Below are 16,052 nucleotides of genomic sequence, written 5' to 3' on the forward strand. Positions count from 1 at the left end.
TTGTTTAGTCTTTCATAAAATACCGTATTTTTCGAAGTATAAAGATGCATCTTTTTCCCCTCAAAAAAGAGGCTAAAAATCTGGGTGCATCTTATACACTGAATACAGCATTTTTTTTGCCTCCCAAAACTCTGCCCCCTTCACCAAAATGGCTGTGCATAGCCTTTAGGAGGTTTTCAGAGTGCTCCTGGGGGCTGTGGAGGGCATAAATGAGCAAAAAAAGGGGCGTTTTTTGCTCAACTTTGCCCCCCCCCCAGCCCCCAGAAGCACTCCAGAAGCCTCTTAAAGGCTATTCATGCCCTTTAAAAAAATGGCCCATTTTCGTGAAAAATGGGCCATTTTGGGGAGAGTGCAAAAACTTTTTTTTTAATTTGCCTCTTCAAAATCTTGGTGCGTCTTATACTCCGAAAAATACGGTAGTTAATTCGCATTTAATGTTAAGGGTTCAAAGAATGTCAGGCTGAATGATCGGCCCCACACATTTTCACCTCACCAAATCTGGCCCTCCTTGCAAAAAGTTTGGACACCCCTGAAATAGACTATAATATGGTGTATGGAAAGCAGAAGAGCAAATAAAAATTGAAGGGGCTTAATGGTAGAAGGAATTGATATGCTATTGAATACTCAAAAAACGCTTGTTAAGATGTACTGGTATACCTTGGATTATATTATATGTATCATAAAAAATAAAAAATAAAACTTTTGACTGAAAAGAGGGAGTAGGAATATTTTGAGAATCCACGCACGATCCTTGGGGCAAACCCTGTTTTTCTCTGGCCTTGTTTTCTAGTCCGCTGCCGGAGGAAATGGTCGTTTACGCCCGCGAGGACACCCACTACTTGCTTCATATCTACGACAGAGTGAGAGAGGCGCTCTGGGAAGGAGCCAACGAGCAGCCCACTCAGCTCCAAGTGGTTTGGCAACGAAGCCGGGACATCTGCTTAAAGGTGAACGCAGGACTATCCTTTGGCACAAGCAGAGGAGAGAAGCTGTTGCATTACAGCAGGGGTGTCAAACTCAAAGCCCGCGGGCCGGAAACGGCCCACGAGGTGCTTAGATCTGGCCCGCGGAGCCACCCTGGAAAGAGCGAAGCACCAGCCCGCCGTGCCTCTGCCAGCGAAAACGGAGCACGGGAGGGCCATAGCTCCGTTTTCGCTGGCGGAGGATTGCAGGAGGCTGTTGCGGGCCAAAAACAGAGCTTGGGAGCGTGTCTTAGCTAAGGCCGCCACGGATGCCCCCGACATGAGTGACGTTGAGCTGGGCACGCTGCCCCAGCTTTCGGAGGTCAAACACGACCCTGATGTGGCCCTCAATGAAACCGAGTTTGACACCCCTGCATTAGAGGAAAATATATTCCTCTAATGATGAGAGAGAGAGAGTGTTCGGTACACAGACACCCATACACAATCTAATTCTTTCTTTCTTTCTTTCTTTCTTTCTATCTATCTATCTTTCTATCTATCTATCTATCTATCTATCTATCTATCTATCTATCTATCATCTATCCTATCTCTCTTTGTCTCTCTAATCTATCTATCCTATCTAGCTATTTATCCATCCTATCTCTCTCTCTCTTTCTCTCTCTCTCTAATCTATCTATCTATCCATCCTATCTATCTAATCTATCCATCCATCCATCCATCCATCCATCCATCCATCCATCCATCTATCTATCTATCTATCTATCTATCTATCTATCTATCTATCTATCTATCTATCTATCTATCCATCCTATCTATCCATCCTATCTATCTATCTATCCATCCATCCTATCTATCCATCCTATCTATCATCTATCCATCCATCCATCCATCCATCCATCCTATCTATCATCTATCTATCTATCTATCTATCTATCTCTATCTATCTATCTATCTATCTATCTATCTATCTATCTATCTATCTTATCTATACATCCTATCTATCTATCTATCTATCATCTATCTTATCTATCCATCCTATCTATCTATCTATCTATCTATCTATCTATCTATCTATCTATCTATCTATCATCTATCTTATCTATCCATCCTATCTATCTATCTATCTATCTATCTATCTATCTATCTATCTATCTATCTATCTATCTATCTATCTATCTATCTATCTATCTATCTATCTATCTATCTATCATCTATCTTATCTATCCATCCTATCTATCTATCTATCTATCTATCTATCTATCTATCTATCTATCTATCTATCTATCTATCTATCTATCATCTATCTTATCTATCCATCCTATCTATCTATCTATCTATCTATCTATCTATCTATCTATCTATCTATCTATCTATCATCTATCTTATCTATCCATCCTATCTATCTATCTATCTATCTATCTATCTATCTATCTATCATCTATCTTATCTATCTATCTATCTATCTATCTATCTATCTATCTATCTATCATCTATCTTATCTATCCATCCTATCTATCTATCTATCTATCTATCTATCTATCTATCTATCTATCTATCTATCTATCATCTATCTTATCTATCCATCCTATCTATCTATCTATCTATCTATCTATCTATCTATCTATCTATCTATCTATCATCTATCTTATCTATCTATCTATCTATCCATCCTATCTATCTATCTATCTATCTATCTATCTATCTATCTATCTATCTATCTATCATCTATCTTATCTATCCATCCTATCTATCTATCTATCTATCTATCTATCTATCTATCTATCTATCTATCTATCTATCTATCATCTATCTTATCTATCTATCTATCTATCTATCTATCTATCTATCTATCTATCATCTATCTTATCTATCTATCTATCTATCTATCTATCTATCTATCTATCATCTATCTTATCTATCCATCCTATCTATCTATCTATCTATCTATCTATCTATCTATCTATCTATCTATCTATCTATCATCTATCTTATCTATCCATCCTATCTATCTATCTATCTATCTATCTATCTATCTATCTATCTATCTATCTATCTATCATCTATCTTATCTATCTATCTATCTATCCATCCTATCTATCTATCTATCTATCTATCTATCTATCTATCTATCTATCTATCTATCTATCTTATCTATCCATCCTATCTATCTATCTATCTATCTATCTATCTATCTATCTATCTATCTATCTATCATCTATCTTATCTATCTATCTATCTATCTATCTATCTATCTATCATCTATCTTATCTATCCATCCTATCTATCTATCTATCCATCCTATCTATCTATCTATCTATCTATCTATCTATCTATCTATCTATCTATCTATCTATCATCATCTATCTAACAGTTACAAGAACTGGGCCTGGCTAGTCTAGTGAAGAGAAGGACCAGGGGAGACAGGATAGCAGTCTTCCAATATTTGAAGGGCTGCCACAGAGAGGAAGGGGGGGTCAAGCTATTTTCCAAAGCACCCGAAGGCCAGGCAAGGAAAAATGGATGGAAACTGATCAAGGAGAGATTCAACCTAAAAATAAGGAGGAATTTTCTGACAGAGAGAACAATCCACCTATGGAACAGAAGTTGCCTTCGGAAGTTGTGGGAGCTTCATCACTTGAGGTTTTCAAGAAGAGACTGGGCTCTCATTTGTCAGGAATCCTGCTTGGGCGGGCGTTGGACTAGATGACCTACAAAATCCCTTCCAACTCTGTTTATCTATCTATCTAATCTATCTATCTATCTATCTATCTATCTATCTATCTATCTATCTATCTATCTATCTATCTATCCTATCTATCCTATCTCTCATCTATCTAATCTATCTAATCTATCTATTATCTATCTAATCTATCTATTTATCTATCCTATCTCTCTCTTTCTCATCTATCTAATCTATCTATTATCTATCTAATCTATCTATCTATCCTATCTCTCTCTCTCTAATCTATCTATCTAATCTATATCTATCTATCCTATCTATCTATCTACCCTATCTCTCTCTTTCTCTCTCTCTCTAATCTATCTATCCATCCTATCTATCTATCTATCTATCTATCTATCTATCTATCTATCCTATCTATCTATCCTATCTCTCTCTCTCTCTCTCTTATCTATCTATCTATCTATCTATCTATCTATCTATCCTATCTATCTATCCTATCTCTCTCTCTTTCTCTCTCTCTCTAATCTATCTATCTATCTATCTATCTATCATCTATCTATCTATCTATCATCTATCTATCAATCTATCTATCCATCCATCCATCCATCCATCCATCCATCTATGTAGAGTTTTGATTCACAGACACCCACGCCCCTTAAGGAAACAAATGTCCCACCTAGAAATGGGAATTTAAAATAAATATTGGGGTCCGTATGTAGAGGACCTTCTCTGGTTTTGTCTTCAAGAGGAATGGCTGGATTGTGATTCAGTAGCCCGCTCTCTAGAAAGGAAAACCCTGGGTGTTTCCCAGACTAAATGTTTTGGATCTCTTCACAATTAGAAATATACCAAGCCCATCTTCACGGACGATTCGTACCTGGAACTTTATCGCAAGCAAAAAAAGCACCTGAACACCCAGCAACTCACAGCTTTCCGGCTCCTCTTCGCCTGGAGGGACAAGATGGCGCGCCAAGAGGATGAGAGCACAGGGTGAGGAAAATGGCCGCTGGGCACCTCTCTTGAGTTCTACCAAACCAGCAGTTTTGCTTCGACTTTATAGTTACATTAGAGAAAGATTCTTGGTGAGATCCACGAGGAGTTGGGGACCCCTCACTCCCCCAGCAGAGCAAATACAGGTAGTCCTCGACTTACAACGGTTCGTTTAGTGACCAAAGTTACAATGGCATGTCTGTACCTTGAACCACTTTGCTTCGTTCAAACCTCCTCGCTATTCAACTTGCCAATGAACTAGGGGGAGGGAGTGTTGAGTATATGCGCGTGGATTGTGAGAGCCTGGAAACCATCAAGGTCACAACTGCAGGTGCTTGAGAAAGAGGCGGACTGTTCCCATAACGAAAGGACGTCTCATAATTGGACAACGTGATCACCCAGGGGTGTGGAGAAAGGGAAGCTATTGTTTTAGGTGAGCCTTTGCGTTGGAAAAACGAGAGCTGGTTTTGATTCTTCAGTACCAAAATGGCGCACCCAATAAAGTTTTAATTTTTTGGAATTCGAAGCTCCCGAGAGTGTTTTTACTTGTTTTGGGTGCGCTAGTCGGACAGTTGACATTAAACCAACTCTGGTTTTTCCACACAAACGCACTGAAAATGTGTCATGACCGTTTCTCTCAGTTACGGCCGTTGCAGTCACGTGATCGAAATTGCGACGCTTGGCAGCCAGTTCATATTTATGACCGTTGCTGTGTCCCCCTTTTGCGACCTTCTCACAAGCGAAGTCATGGGGGAAGCCAGATTCGCGTAACAATTGGGTTACTAACTTATCCACTGCAGGGGTTCGCTTCACAACTGTGGCAAGAAAGGTTGTAAAACGGGGCAGAACTCACATTGAACAAATCTTTCTCAGAACAACAGACTCTTTGTTGGTCGTAAGTCGAGGACTACCTGCATTTTATCGGGGACCAGCTTAAAAGAGGCCTGCTCTGGCCACAGTTGATCAAATGTGGACGCTGACAAAGACCTCAACAGGTCCTCCGAGACAAGCAACTAACTCTTATTTATTGTCGGACTAGATGGGGTTGGACTAGATGACCTACGGGGTCCCTTCGCACTCTGTGAATCTGAATTGCCTTGACTTCTTCTGCAGGTACATCCTTCCCAATCACATGCTGTTAAAAATAGCCGAGGAGCTGCCCAAGTAAGTCTCTTGATTCTACAAGCAGGTACCTTGAGTAAGACGGGGTGGTTGAAGGCTGATATTGTTCCCTTTGTAAGTTTAAAAAAAAAAAAAGATTCCTTCACCAAAACCTGCCCTCCCTGCTTGTCCGCCCCTTTAGAGAACCCCAGGGAATCGCTGCTTGCTGTAACCCAGTTCCACCTCTGGTCCGCCAGCAGCTGAACGAAATGCATCTCCTAATAGGCCAGGCTCGAGAGATGCCACTGTTAAAGGTAAGAGGTAGTGTGACAAATGGCCTCTTCCATTGAAGTAATGGAGCAGAGGGGCTGTTGTGGCTCGCCAGTGGCCAACAGAGCTGGCAGCAGATTCAGACAGTGAGGAGGTTGGGGAGGTCCTGGAGTCTGGGGAAGGCTCTGATGAGGAATCTGTGTCGGAGGCAGAGACAGGGCCAGGGCCGTCTGACAGTTATCAGCTGCCTTCAGAGTCAGACATCAGTGGGGCAGAAGAACAGCTGGAGCCTATTCCCAGTGTGTGCATGCGCAGAGTTGCCAGATGAAGGGAACAGTTAAAGAACAAGGGTCGACTTGGGAGTAAGGCCTCAGGTGGACGATGAATGGTCCCTCCCAGAGGAAATAGAAGAGGAGCGAAAGGGGAGTGGAGTTTGCAGGAGACACTTAGTTCACTTACCGTATTTCTCAGAGTATAAGACGCACCTTTTTCCCTCAAAAAAGAGGCTCTGATGAGGGCTCTGTGTCAGAGGCAGAGAGAGAGCCAGAACTGTATGCCAGCTATCAGCTGCCTTCAGAGTCAGACATCAGTGAGGCAGAGGAACAGTTGGAGCCTGTTCCCAGTGTGAGCATGCGCAGAGTTGCCAGACGAAGGGAACAGCTAAAGAACAAGGGTCGACTTGGCAGTAAGGCCTCAGGTGGACGATGAATGGCCCCTCCCAGAGAAAATAAAAGAGGAGCGACAGGGGAGTGGAGTTTGCAGGAGTTTGCTTAATTGATTTGTGACTCTCCGAGGCTCCTTGCCAAGTTCTGCAGATCTCGGCCTGGCAGCTCTCCAAGCCAGAGAAGGTCTGCGGCCGTAAATCCTCCCTCGAAAGACTTTGGTGGATGTAAATGAGCAGAATTCACAGGAAATGAATAAAAGGGGTTTTTGTCGGGATCAGGAGTTTGCTTCGTGCTCTCGGGAAGCCTCGGTCAGAACAGTGGCTGGCCAAAAAAAAAGAAAGAACAATGTTTGGAAACTCTGCGTTTAAAATCTATCTAGATCAGGGGTCCCCAGAGTCCAGTTCTTGGGCTGCCACATGCCAGAAACCGGGCCGCGTAAACAAGGGAAGACCCTCCGCGGGATGCAGGCAGCAGGCGGAACCACGTCCCTTCCGGTCTCTCGCCCACGGAACTGGTCCCTGGAGCTCCAAAACGTTGGGGACTGTTGATCTAGATGACTGTTTTCCTGCGCAGTTTCTCAGAGGAACGTTGATGGACGTTCTACTGGGAAGGAGGGAGGAAGAGAGTGTTCATACAGGCAGCCTTTTTTTTTTTTTTTGAATTCTTTTCCAGGTCAGTTTCCTTATTATTATTTATTCATTTATTTCCTTTGTCCCCTCTTAGTCAGAATGTGCGGTTGGGGTGAGAAGGATAGAGCCTCGTCGGAATTTAGAGGTACGTAATCTTGGATCTTGGGTGGCTCGGGGGCTAAGACGCTGAGCTTGTCGATCAGAAAGGTCGGCAGTCCAGCGGTTCGAATCCCTAGCGCGGCGTAAACGGAGTGAGCTCCCGTGACTTGTCCCAGCTTCTGCCAACCTAGCAGTTCGAAAGCACATTAAAGAAATGCAAGTAGAAAAATAGGAACCAGCTTTGTCATTCTACTCTTATTTGTAAAAATGGAAACTAACCAAGGAGATGAGCAACCTAGAACTAAGGAGAAATTTCTTGACAGAACAATAAACCAATGGATTGACTTACCCTCAGTTGTGGGTGTTTCATCATTGGAGGCCTTTAAGAAGAGACTGGGCAGCCATTTGGGGGTCTCTAGCTTGTGAAGGGGGAGAGGGTTGGGCTAGAAGACCTCCAAGGTCCCTTCCAACTCTCTATTATTCTGTCTTGGTTTTGTCAGAAGCCGGAGAACTATCTGTTTGGGCCTCACGACAGCTCCCACAGTGCCCAGGACGAGAAACTCAACTATTTGGATCACGGTAAGTTCTGGAAAGGGGGAGGAGGAAGCATCTTTAGCCCATGAAATGGGTCAGATCATGATCACGCTCGGATGCAAAGCAGCGGTGGGTTTCAAATTTTTTTAGAATCTCTTCTGTAGGTGTGCCCTGCTTTGTGGGAGTGGCTTGCCGGCCCTGTGTCCGGGTGGGCGTGGCCAACTTGTAAAATGTGGTGAAACTCACTGAACAACGCTCTTGCTTAGCAACCAAAATGTTGGCTCAGGAACTCTTGGCATTTGAAGCACGCAAGTCTTAAAGCTGTCAAGTTACAAGACCCTTGCATCCCTGATCCTTTAGGAAAAAAAAAACCCAGAGGTGTTCAAACTTGACAGCTTTAAGACTTGTGGACTTCAACTCCCAGAATTCCTCCTCCAGTCATGTTGGCTCAGAAACTCTGGCATTTGAAACACGCAGGCCTTAAAGCTGTCAAGTTACAAGACCCTTGCACCCCTAACCATTTAGAAAAAAAAAACCAGAGGTGTTCGAACTTGACAGCTTTAAGACTTGTGGACTTCAACTCCCAGAATTCCTCCTCCAGTCATGTTGGCTCAGGAACTCTGGCATTGAAGTGTGCAAGTCTTAAAGCTGTCAAGTTACAAGACCCTTGCACCCCTAACCCTTTAGAAAAAAAAAACCCGGGGGTGTTCAAACTTGACAGCTTTAAGACTTGTGGACTTCAAATCCCAGAATTCCTCTTCCAGTCATGTTGGCTCAGGAACTCTGGCATTTGAAGCACGCAAGTCTTAAAGCTGTCAAGTTACAAGACCCTTGCATGACTCTGTGGCACGCGGAGTCATGTTTGCCAGCCAGCTGATTTTCGGCCTTCCAGAGGGCCAGGGAAGGCCATTTCTTTCCTCCCCAGGCTTCAGGAAAGCCTCCGGAGCCTGGGGAAGGTGTGCACACGTGCGTACGGGGAGGGGGATTGTGCGTGCATGCGCAGGGGGTCACACTTGCACATGGGGCGCATTCTACAATTTTGGCATGCCTTTGCAAAAAGGATCGCCCTCATTGGTATATCATCTTCCCCAAAATTCTGATCAAAAGTGTGGCAATTTAAAAATGCTGGAGTGGAGAATCGTAGAGAGTGTCCAAGGAGAACGAGAGCTGGAGTTTTTTTTAAAAAAAATTTTTTTTAAGTAAATTATTATTATTATTTTTGCCTAATTTCTTTTCTTCTTTCCCTCCCTTTCCCGAAGGGCCTGGACTGCCTCTGGAGCACGCAAGCCTCTTTTCAGAAGTGGAGCCTTGGTCACGGAAGACGGGCCCACCCCCGCTGTGTCTCCGCTTAAGAGCTAGCATCAGTATTTTTAACGTGAGTTTTGGGCAAGCTGAGAAGGATTCCCCTACGGGGAGAGGAGAGGGAAGGGGCTGGATCGAATCATCAAGATTAGCACTAGCCCTTTAAGACTTATATACCGCTTTACAGCCCTCTCTAAGCGGTTGACAGAGTCAGCCTATTTGCCCCCCAACAATCTGGGCACTCATTTGACCCACCTCGGAAGGATGGAAGGCTGAGTCAACCTGGAGCCGGTCAGGATCGAACTGCTGGCAGTGGGCAGAGTCAGCCTGCAATACTGCATTCTAACCACTGGAACTGATGGGAGGGAAGGAAGGACGATAGCACTAGCACTTAGACTTATACACCGCTTCACTGTGTTTCACAGCCCTCTCTAAGCGGTTGACATTGTCAGCCTTTTGCCCCCAACAACCTGGGTTCTCATTTTATTGACCTTGAAAGGATGGAAGGCCGAGTCAACTTTGAGCCTGGTGAGATTCAAACTGCTGGCAGTGGGCAGAGTTAGCCTGCAATACTGCATTCTAACCATTGGGAGGGAGGGAGGATTCATTTTACCCACCTCGGAAGGATGGAAGGCTGAGTCAACCTTGAGGCAGTTGGTCAAGATTGAACTGCTGGCAGTGGGCAGAGTCAGCCTGCAATACTGCATTCTAACCATTGGGAGGGAGGAAGGATTCATTTTACCCACCTCGGAAAGACGGAAGGCTGAGTCCACCTTGAGGCAGTCGGTCAAGATTGAAGCTGGCAGTGGGCAGAGTCAGCCTGCAATACTGCATTCTAAGCATAGGGAGGGAGGGAGGATTCATTTTACCCACCTCGGAAGGACGGAAGGCTGAGTCAACCTTGAGGCAGTCGGTCAAGATTGAACTGCTGGCAGTGGGCAGAGTCAGCCTGCAATACTGCATTCTAAGCATTGGGAGGGAGGGAGGATTCATTTTATCCACCTCGGAAGGACAGAAGGCTGAGTCAACCTTGAGGCAGTCGATCAAGATTGAACTGCTGGCAGTGGGCAGAGTCAGCCTGCAATACTGCCCTCTAACCGCTGCGCCACCGTGGCTCATAAAACACATTAGGGCTGATGACAACTTCCCCCGTTGGTCCCACAGGAGCCGGAAGAGAACGAAAACGGCAAGAAATTAACCGTGGCCCAACAGAAAGCTCAGCATATCATGGAGTCCTTCGAGAACCCATTTCGAATGGTAAAAATCACATCTCCCCCTCCTCCCCGGCTTTTACTATCTGGCATTTAAAGAAGACCTTAATTCAAGGGTCCCCAGCTGGCACCGGGCTGCAGCATGCCAGAAACCAGACCGCGCCAACAAGCGAAGTCCCATCCGTGGGATGCAGGCAGCAGGCGAAACCACATCTCCCTCCAGTCTATGGAAAAAACCTCTTTCCATGGAACCAGTCCCTGGTGTCGAAAAGATTGGGAACTGCTGCCTTAACCGATATCCCAGCCCCAGTGGTGGGTTCCAGCTGGTATGGTACCTGTGCCTGCTGGGAATAGCAGGCACCGTACCGGAATGGTGCTTTGGAGGGCCCACACGCCCGCGTTCCATACCTGTATTTGACCCGACCGGGCCATTTGCGCACGCAACGTACGCCGCCTGCGTAGTGCTCCGCCGAGCAGCTGGGGCATCGCAAGGCCGGTGAGTGCGCCCAGTCCGGTCACAGCGTATCAGTTGCGACGGGATCCGGAATCCACCACTGCCCAGCCCGTAGGTGTGTCCACACACACTTGCCTTAACTAAGGTGTCTCTGTTGTTGTTTTTTACTTCGCTTAGTATTTGCCAGCAGAGCTCAACCCCGTTCACATCTCTCAGGCTGCCAAGTCGGACCCGTCCTCAAAAATCTACGAGGTAAGAAAATTTTCGTAAACCGGGGACCAGTTCGTTGCAACGGGAGGCTCCCCGGACCTCGCAGTGGCCTCCTGTCCCTTCTCTGCCCCAAGGGAAAGCCAGGGCTGATCTGGCCGCCGCGAGAGATGGCTTCTCTCTCTCTTTTTTTTTTTTTTAAAAAGTTTTTTATTGAACACAAATTAAAACATTGGCCACAACAGCGTAACCGTCCTGGCGAAATCTATACCGTACATGGGAAGATATAAAGTTATATATTGTAACCACCCTGCTTTTTAACCTTTGATCTGTTCTATATTTACTAATATACGTAGAAATATCCTATTTCCAATTTGTTTTTCTCTTATACATTTTCACTATTATAGTTTCATGCATAATTCTAGTCTCCATTCTATGAATCTTAGCCATTACCTATTTTGAGTCTTTCCTTTTCTGTTCCAACCATCGATAAAATTTATCCCGGACCTTATAATATTCTGATTCGTCTTTAGTCTTCAATTCCCATGTCAATTTATCCATTTCAGCACAGGTCAGGATTTTCCTAATTATTTTCCCTTCTTGTGGAGTTTCCCTGTTTGGGGCAAAGACCATTCTTGCTGCTGTAATAATATGTATTGTTAAGTAAATCACACCCCCTTGTTATATTTATTATTTATAATTCCCCAAAGAAATAGTTCCGGTGTGAATTCTATTTCCTCTTCGGTTATCTCTTATCAGCCACTTTGGGATTTCCTGCCAATATTATTTTGTTTTTTTGCCATGACCACCACGTGTGGTGGTACATTTTGAATTTGAATTTGAATTTATTAGATTTGTTAGCCGCTCCCTCTCCACGAAGGGACTCGGGGCGGCGTACAATAAATAAAAACACATATTATACAATTAAAACATTTCACGGAGGAGGTATCAAAATCGCATAGTACAATACATAGGAATAGTCATAATAGGATTAAAAATTAAAATACCCCAATATAAAATTACAAATTTAAAAGATTGCCAGGAGGATAAAGATGGAACTATAATTGAGCCAGGCCGGCTAGTTGAAAAAGGTGGGTCTTGAGTTTTGAACGGAAGGAGCGGAGGTCGGTAGTAATCCTAATGTCGGGGGGGAGGTCATTCCAGAGGGCTGGGCCCATCACAGAGAAGGCCCTGCTCCTGGGCGCCGCCCAGGACCATGCCTAATTCGTGGTCACATTTCCAACAATTTGGTGCTGGGTTTCTAAATGGGAGATGACTTCTCAAAGGCATCATCTTGTCTTTCAGATCAGTAACCGGTGGAAGCTCCTCAGCCAGGCCCAGCTCCAGGCGGCAGCAAAGAAGTTCCCCGTAAAGCAGAAACTTCAGGCAGGTGAGGATGAGTGGCTTGGTTGGTGACGGTTCATAAAAACGTGAGCCCAAAGCATCGTTGGTCCTTCTGATGCAGGATCCCCCTAATGGGGGAGGATAGAAGTCCTACCTCATAGGGGTAGCAATCTAGAACAGTGGTCCCCAACGTTGTGGCTTAGCAGCTTAGCTGGGATGGGGAGTGTGATGACCCGGGGGCGTGGCACAAAGGCAACACAGCCAGAGAACACTTTATTAACACCAACGGTGCCCCTAATGTCCCTTTCAATCCTCTGGTCTGGAGAAAAGCTCCCCCGCAAACCTGTAACAGCCCTTGGCTGAAAATACTCATCCGAATATTGTAAGCAGAAAACGTCCAACTATGAATCCAACAAGGCAAGATAAGGGGATTAATCGGGCAGGGCAAGCAAGATCAGGAGCTCCAGAACTTGAAGTAGCACGGCAGTAAATAAACCAGTTGGGAGGATGCCAAGAACTCAGATTTGTTCCCGACAACCGCCCCTCCCATTTGCCTCTCCTTTAAACTCCATCCCCAGGTGTGCCTTGTAAAGGGAATTGAGGCCCTTTCGTTCCTCGTAAGCCACGCAACCCATGTTGCTCTCTTCTCCGTTCTGCCCTGCACGCCCTAGGATGAGGAGGGGGTGGGCCTTGGTCTTTATCCGAACCCCCTCGCCCTTGTTCTACCTCTCCCCTGCTCTGCCCAGCACTGACTTAGCCCTTCCCCAGTTTCCTCCTCAGTCAACGGAGCCACTCTCCCGCTCTCTGTCAGCTCTTCGGGGAGAGAGGGGAACTGGGCTAGGCGAGCGGCAGATCGGAGCCCACGCAGCTCGACTTGCGCGAGTGGCAAGCCGGTGCACATGCGTGCGAGCGCCCACCGGCCCGTTGCTCGTACACAGTTGAGCTGCGTGCATAATGCGCTCCAGCCAGCCACTTGTGTGACCTCATTCCCGGATCTAGAATAGGTAAGTGGGCATCAATGCTCATCTTACTTGAAGTGTAAATGCGGCAGTGAAATAAGCAGTAGGCAGTTGTTTCCTGTGTTTGAGGGGTGGTGGTGGATGATGGGGCTTTATGTTAGGGATCCATTCCCACCAAAGCTGAGTGAAATGATCCTGAGCAGTGATCCAGCAAAGTTCCCTGTGTGTTCAAGAGGAAAGTTCTCCCTTCCCTCAACATGGAGAGCAATTTCAGAATTGTTTGGCCGAGGCTTAAATCTCTCCCTTCCTTCCTTCCTTCCTTCCTTCCTTCCTTCCTTCCTTCCTTCCTTCCTTCCTTCCTTCCTTCCTTCCTTCCTTCCTTCACAGCCTCCACTCCCCAGGGAGCCCCGAAGGCTGCAGAGAAGGAGCCCAGGATCAAAGACACGGAGACCGTCTCTGTTCGCCAGTTAGCTGCGGTGAGTGTCAACGCTGGGGAGATCTAGAGTAGCGGTGGTGTGCGCGAAAATTATCTGCATTTTTTACATTGCACTAAATCAGGGGTCCTCAAACGACGGCCCCCTGGGATGGATACGTGCAATGAAGGCTTGTGTTGCTGCAGAGCGTCTCCCCCTTCGGGGTCTTTTTGTGCGGGTCGGAGGGGGGCAGAAATTCTGACTTGGGGTCTGCTTCGGCCTCCTGGTGGGGGGCTTTGGGCGAAGGCTGGAGGGAAGAGCCGCTGGTGGAGAAGAGCCGGAGGACCTCGTTCCAGTGGGACTGCATCATGGCCTGGAACTGGCTGACCATCTCAGCCCACTGAGCCTCCAAGCGCTGGTCCCTGGCCTTGCACTCCCGCAGGTCTTCCCTCTGCTTGGAAAGCCTATGCTCCTAGTCCTCAGCGAGGCGCTTCTGCTGAGCCTCCTTCTCGGTCAGATCCAGTTTGAACGGAGCTGTTTTGCCAACTCTTTCTCCTGGTGGCTGCTTAGCTCCAATAACTGCTTCCTGTTGGGGCCCTAAGGAGCCCGGGCAGGCAGGCGAGGAGGGGCTGGGAGGGGAGGGGCGAGTAGAGGACAGCAAGGCACCCCTCGACGCGAGTGACATCAAGTTGGCCACGCAAATTGTAGCGATCCGCGGGATTTAAAATTACGAATTTAGGGGTCCCTGAGGTCCGAAACGTTTGGCTAGAGTGTGGAAAGGATCCGAAACCTGTTGATCCTTTCTGGGAAGGCTCTTCCCCAGCATGGATCTCCCTATGTTACAGTCGAAACAGCCGAAGTCAAGTTCCAGCTTCCGCTTGGACAATGGGGGATGAGAATTTTGTCCTGCCTCCTTAAGAAACCACGCAGCGATCTTTCCTCTTTCCTTGGTTGTGTTTCCAGCAAGAACACGCCACCCCAAAGCGGGAGGCCGAAGACCAGAATCCTGCGACGGAGACTCTCAAGAGGAAAAAGGCCAAACCTGAAGCTCCCCAGCCTGAAGCAGACACTGCCGCCAGCTGCTTCACGCCCTTCGACTACAGCAAATCCGATTTCCGAGTCTTCGCCGGTAAGAAAATCCGCCCTGCCTTTGCTTCTTCCGCTACCACCCAATGGCTGGGTGTGCCCTTTGTTGCTGAAACATCAAGCAGCTCTGGTGTTTTTTCTTGTCTTCTGTTACTTTTTTGGACGTGATACTTTTTGCGCCAACATTCCTTCCTGAAAGTGTCCCTTTCGGTTTTTCCTTTCCTTTCAGGGAGCAGCAAATCCAAGCCGCCACGGCAATTTAATCCCGCCATGCAGGCCTCTGGCAACAAGGTATGTGTTTATTGTCAGAGTGCGCAGAGTGTGACTGCTAGTTTGAGACAATCCAGGATCAAAGTACAGTACACAGAGGTTTTGTCTCTCAAAACAGCGGTGTCAGCATTCCAAATAGCACCCAAAAGTAAATCAGAGTCCGAGGCAAAGGATTCCTCAAAGTTCCGATTTATTAAGAGAGCCGTGTTGGCACATCTGGGAAAACCCGAATCTGAAAGCTTTCCGGTTTTCCCCACCCAGTTGAAAGTTCAAGATCTTGCCCCCACACCCAACAGTCCATCACGTGGTCCGATCTCCCGCTGCCATGCTGGCAGTTCCACCCACCCAGTTCTGATCAGGTGCAGAGATGCAGAGATAAAGGATGACCCTGGCTTTCTAGAAAGAATGTTGTTATGGCTACTTATCATCGAACTCCGTACAATACCCCCCCCCCCCATTTTCCCACAACAGAAAAGGCATAGTGGAATAATAGAAAGTGTGGCAGGCCTAAGATACAAAAGGAAAGATCGCTGCAGACCTGACAAGTGGTTTATCTACCAGGCATTTCTCTCTCTCTCCCCGCCCCTCTCTCTACATACATACATACATACATATACACACATACACGTACTAGGCAAAACCAGGCAATCAATCAATCTTCAACTGTAACACGAAGCACACATGGAGGGAGAGAGAGAGATGCCCTCACAGGGCCTCCCTTATATAGACAGCTTCTTAAAGTGACAGTAATCCTGCCCCTCTCTCTACTACATACATACATACATACATACATACATACATACATACACACACACACACACACACACACACACACACACACACGTACTAGGCAAAACCAGGCAATCAATCAATCTTCAACTATAACATGAAGCACACATGGAGGGAGAGAGA

The 16,052-nt window shown here is 46.2% G+C and overlaps 1 protein-coding gene across 1 annotated transcript in view; it reads left to right on the plus strand.

Moving 5' to 3' along the window:
* Positions 1-16,052, plus strand: part of EXOSC10 (exosome component 10) — a 41,960-nt gene that overhangs the window by 19,133 nt on the left and 6,775 nt on the right. The window contains exons 11-23 of the mRNA XM_081955720.1: positions 791-947; positions 4,448-4,596; positions 5,710-5,760; positions 5,900-6,011; positions 7,356-7,406; positions 7,861-7,939; positions 9,154-9,269; positions 10,361-10,453; positions 11,039-11,113; positions 12,374-12,458; positions 13,759-13,847; positions 14,748-14,913; positions 15,100-15,161. Coding sequence (XP_081811846.1) covers positions 791-947; positions 4,448-4,596; positions 5,710-5,760; positions 5,900-6,011; positions 7,356-7,406; positions 7,861-7,939; positions 9,154-9,269; positions 10,361-10,453; positions 11,039-11,113; positions 12,374-12,458; positions 13,759-13,847; positions 14,748-14,913; positions 15,100-15,161 — 1,285 coding nt within the window. The remainder of the gene's footprint in view (positions 1-790; positions 948-4,447; positions 4,597-5,709; positions 5,761-5,899; positions 6,012-7,355; positions 7,407-7,860; positions 7,940-9,153; positions 9,270-10,360; positions 10,454-11,038; positions 11,114-12,373; positions 12,459-13,758; positions 13,848-14,747; positions 14,914-15,099; positions 15,162-16,052) is intronic.

Source organism: Natrix helvetica (genome assembly GCF_964273705.1).
Source record: "Natrix helvetica genome assembly, chromosome: 5".
Classification (NCBI taxonomy): domain Eukaryota; kingdom Metazoa; phylum Chordata; class Lepidosauria; order Squamata; family Natricidae; genus Natrix; species Natrix helvetica.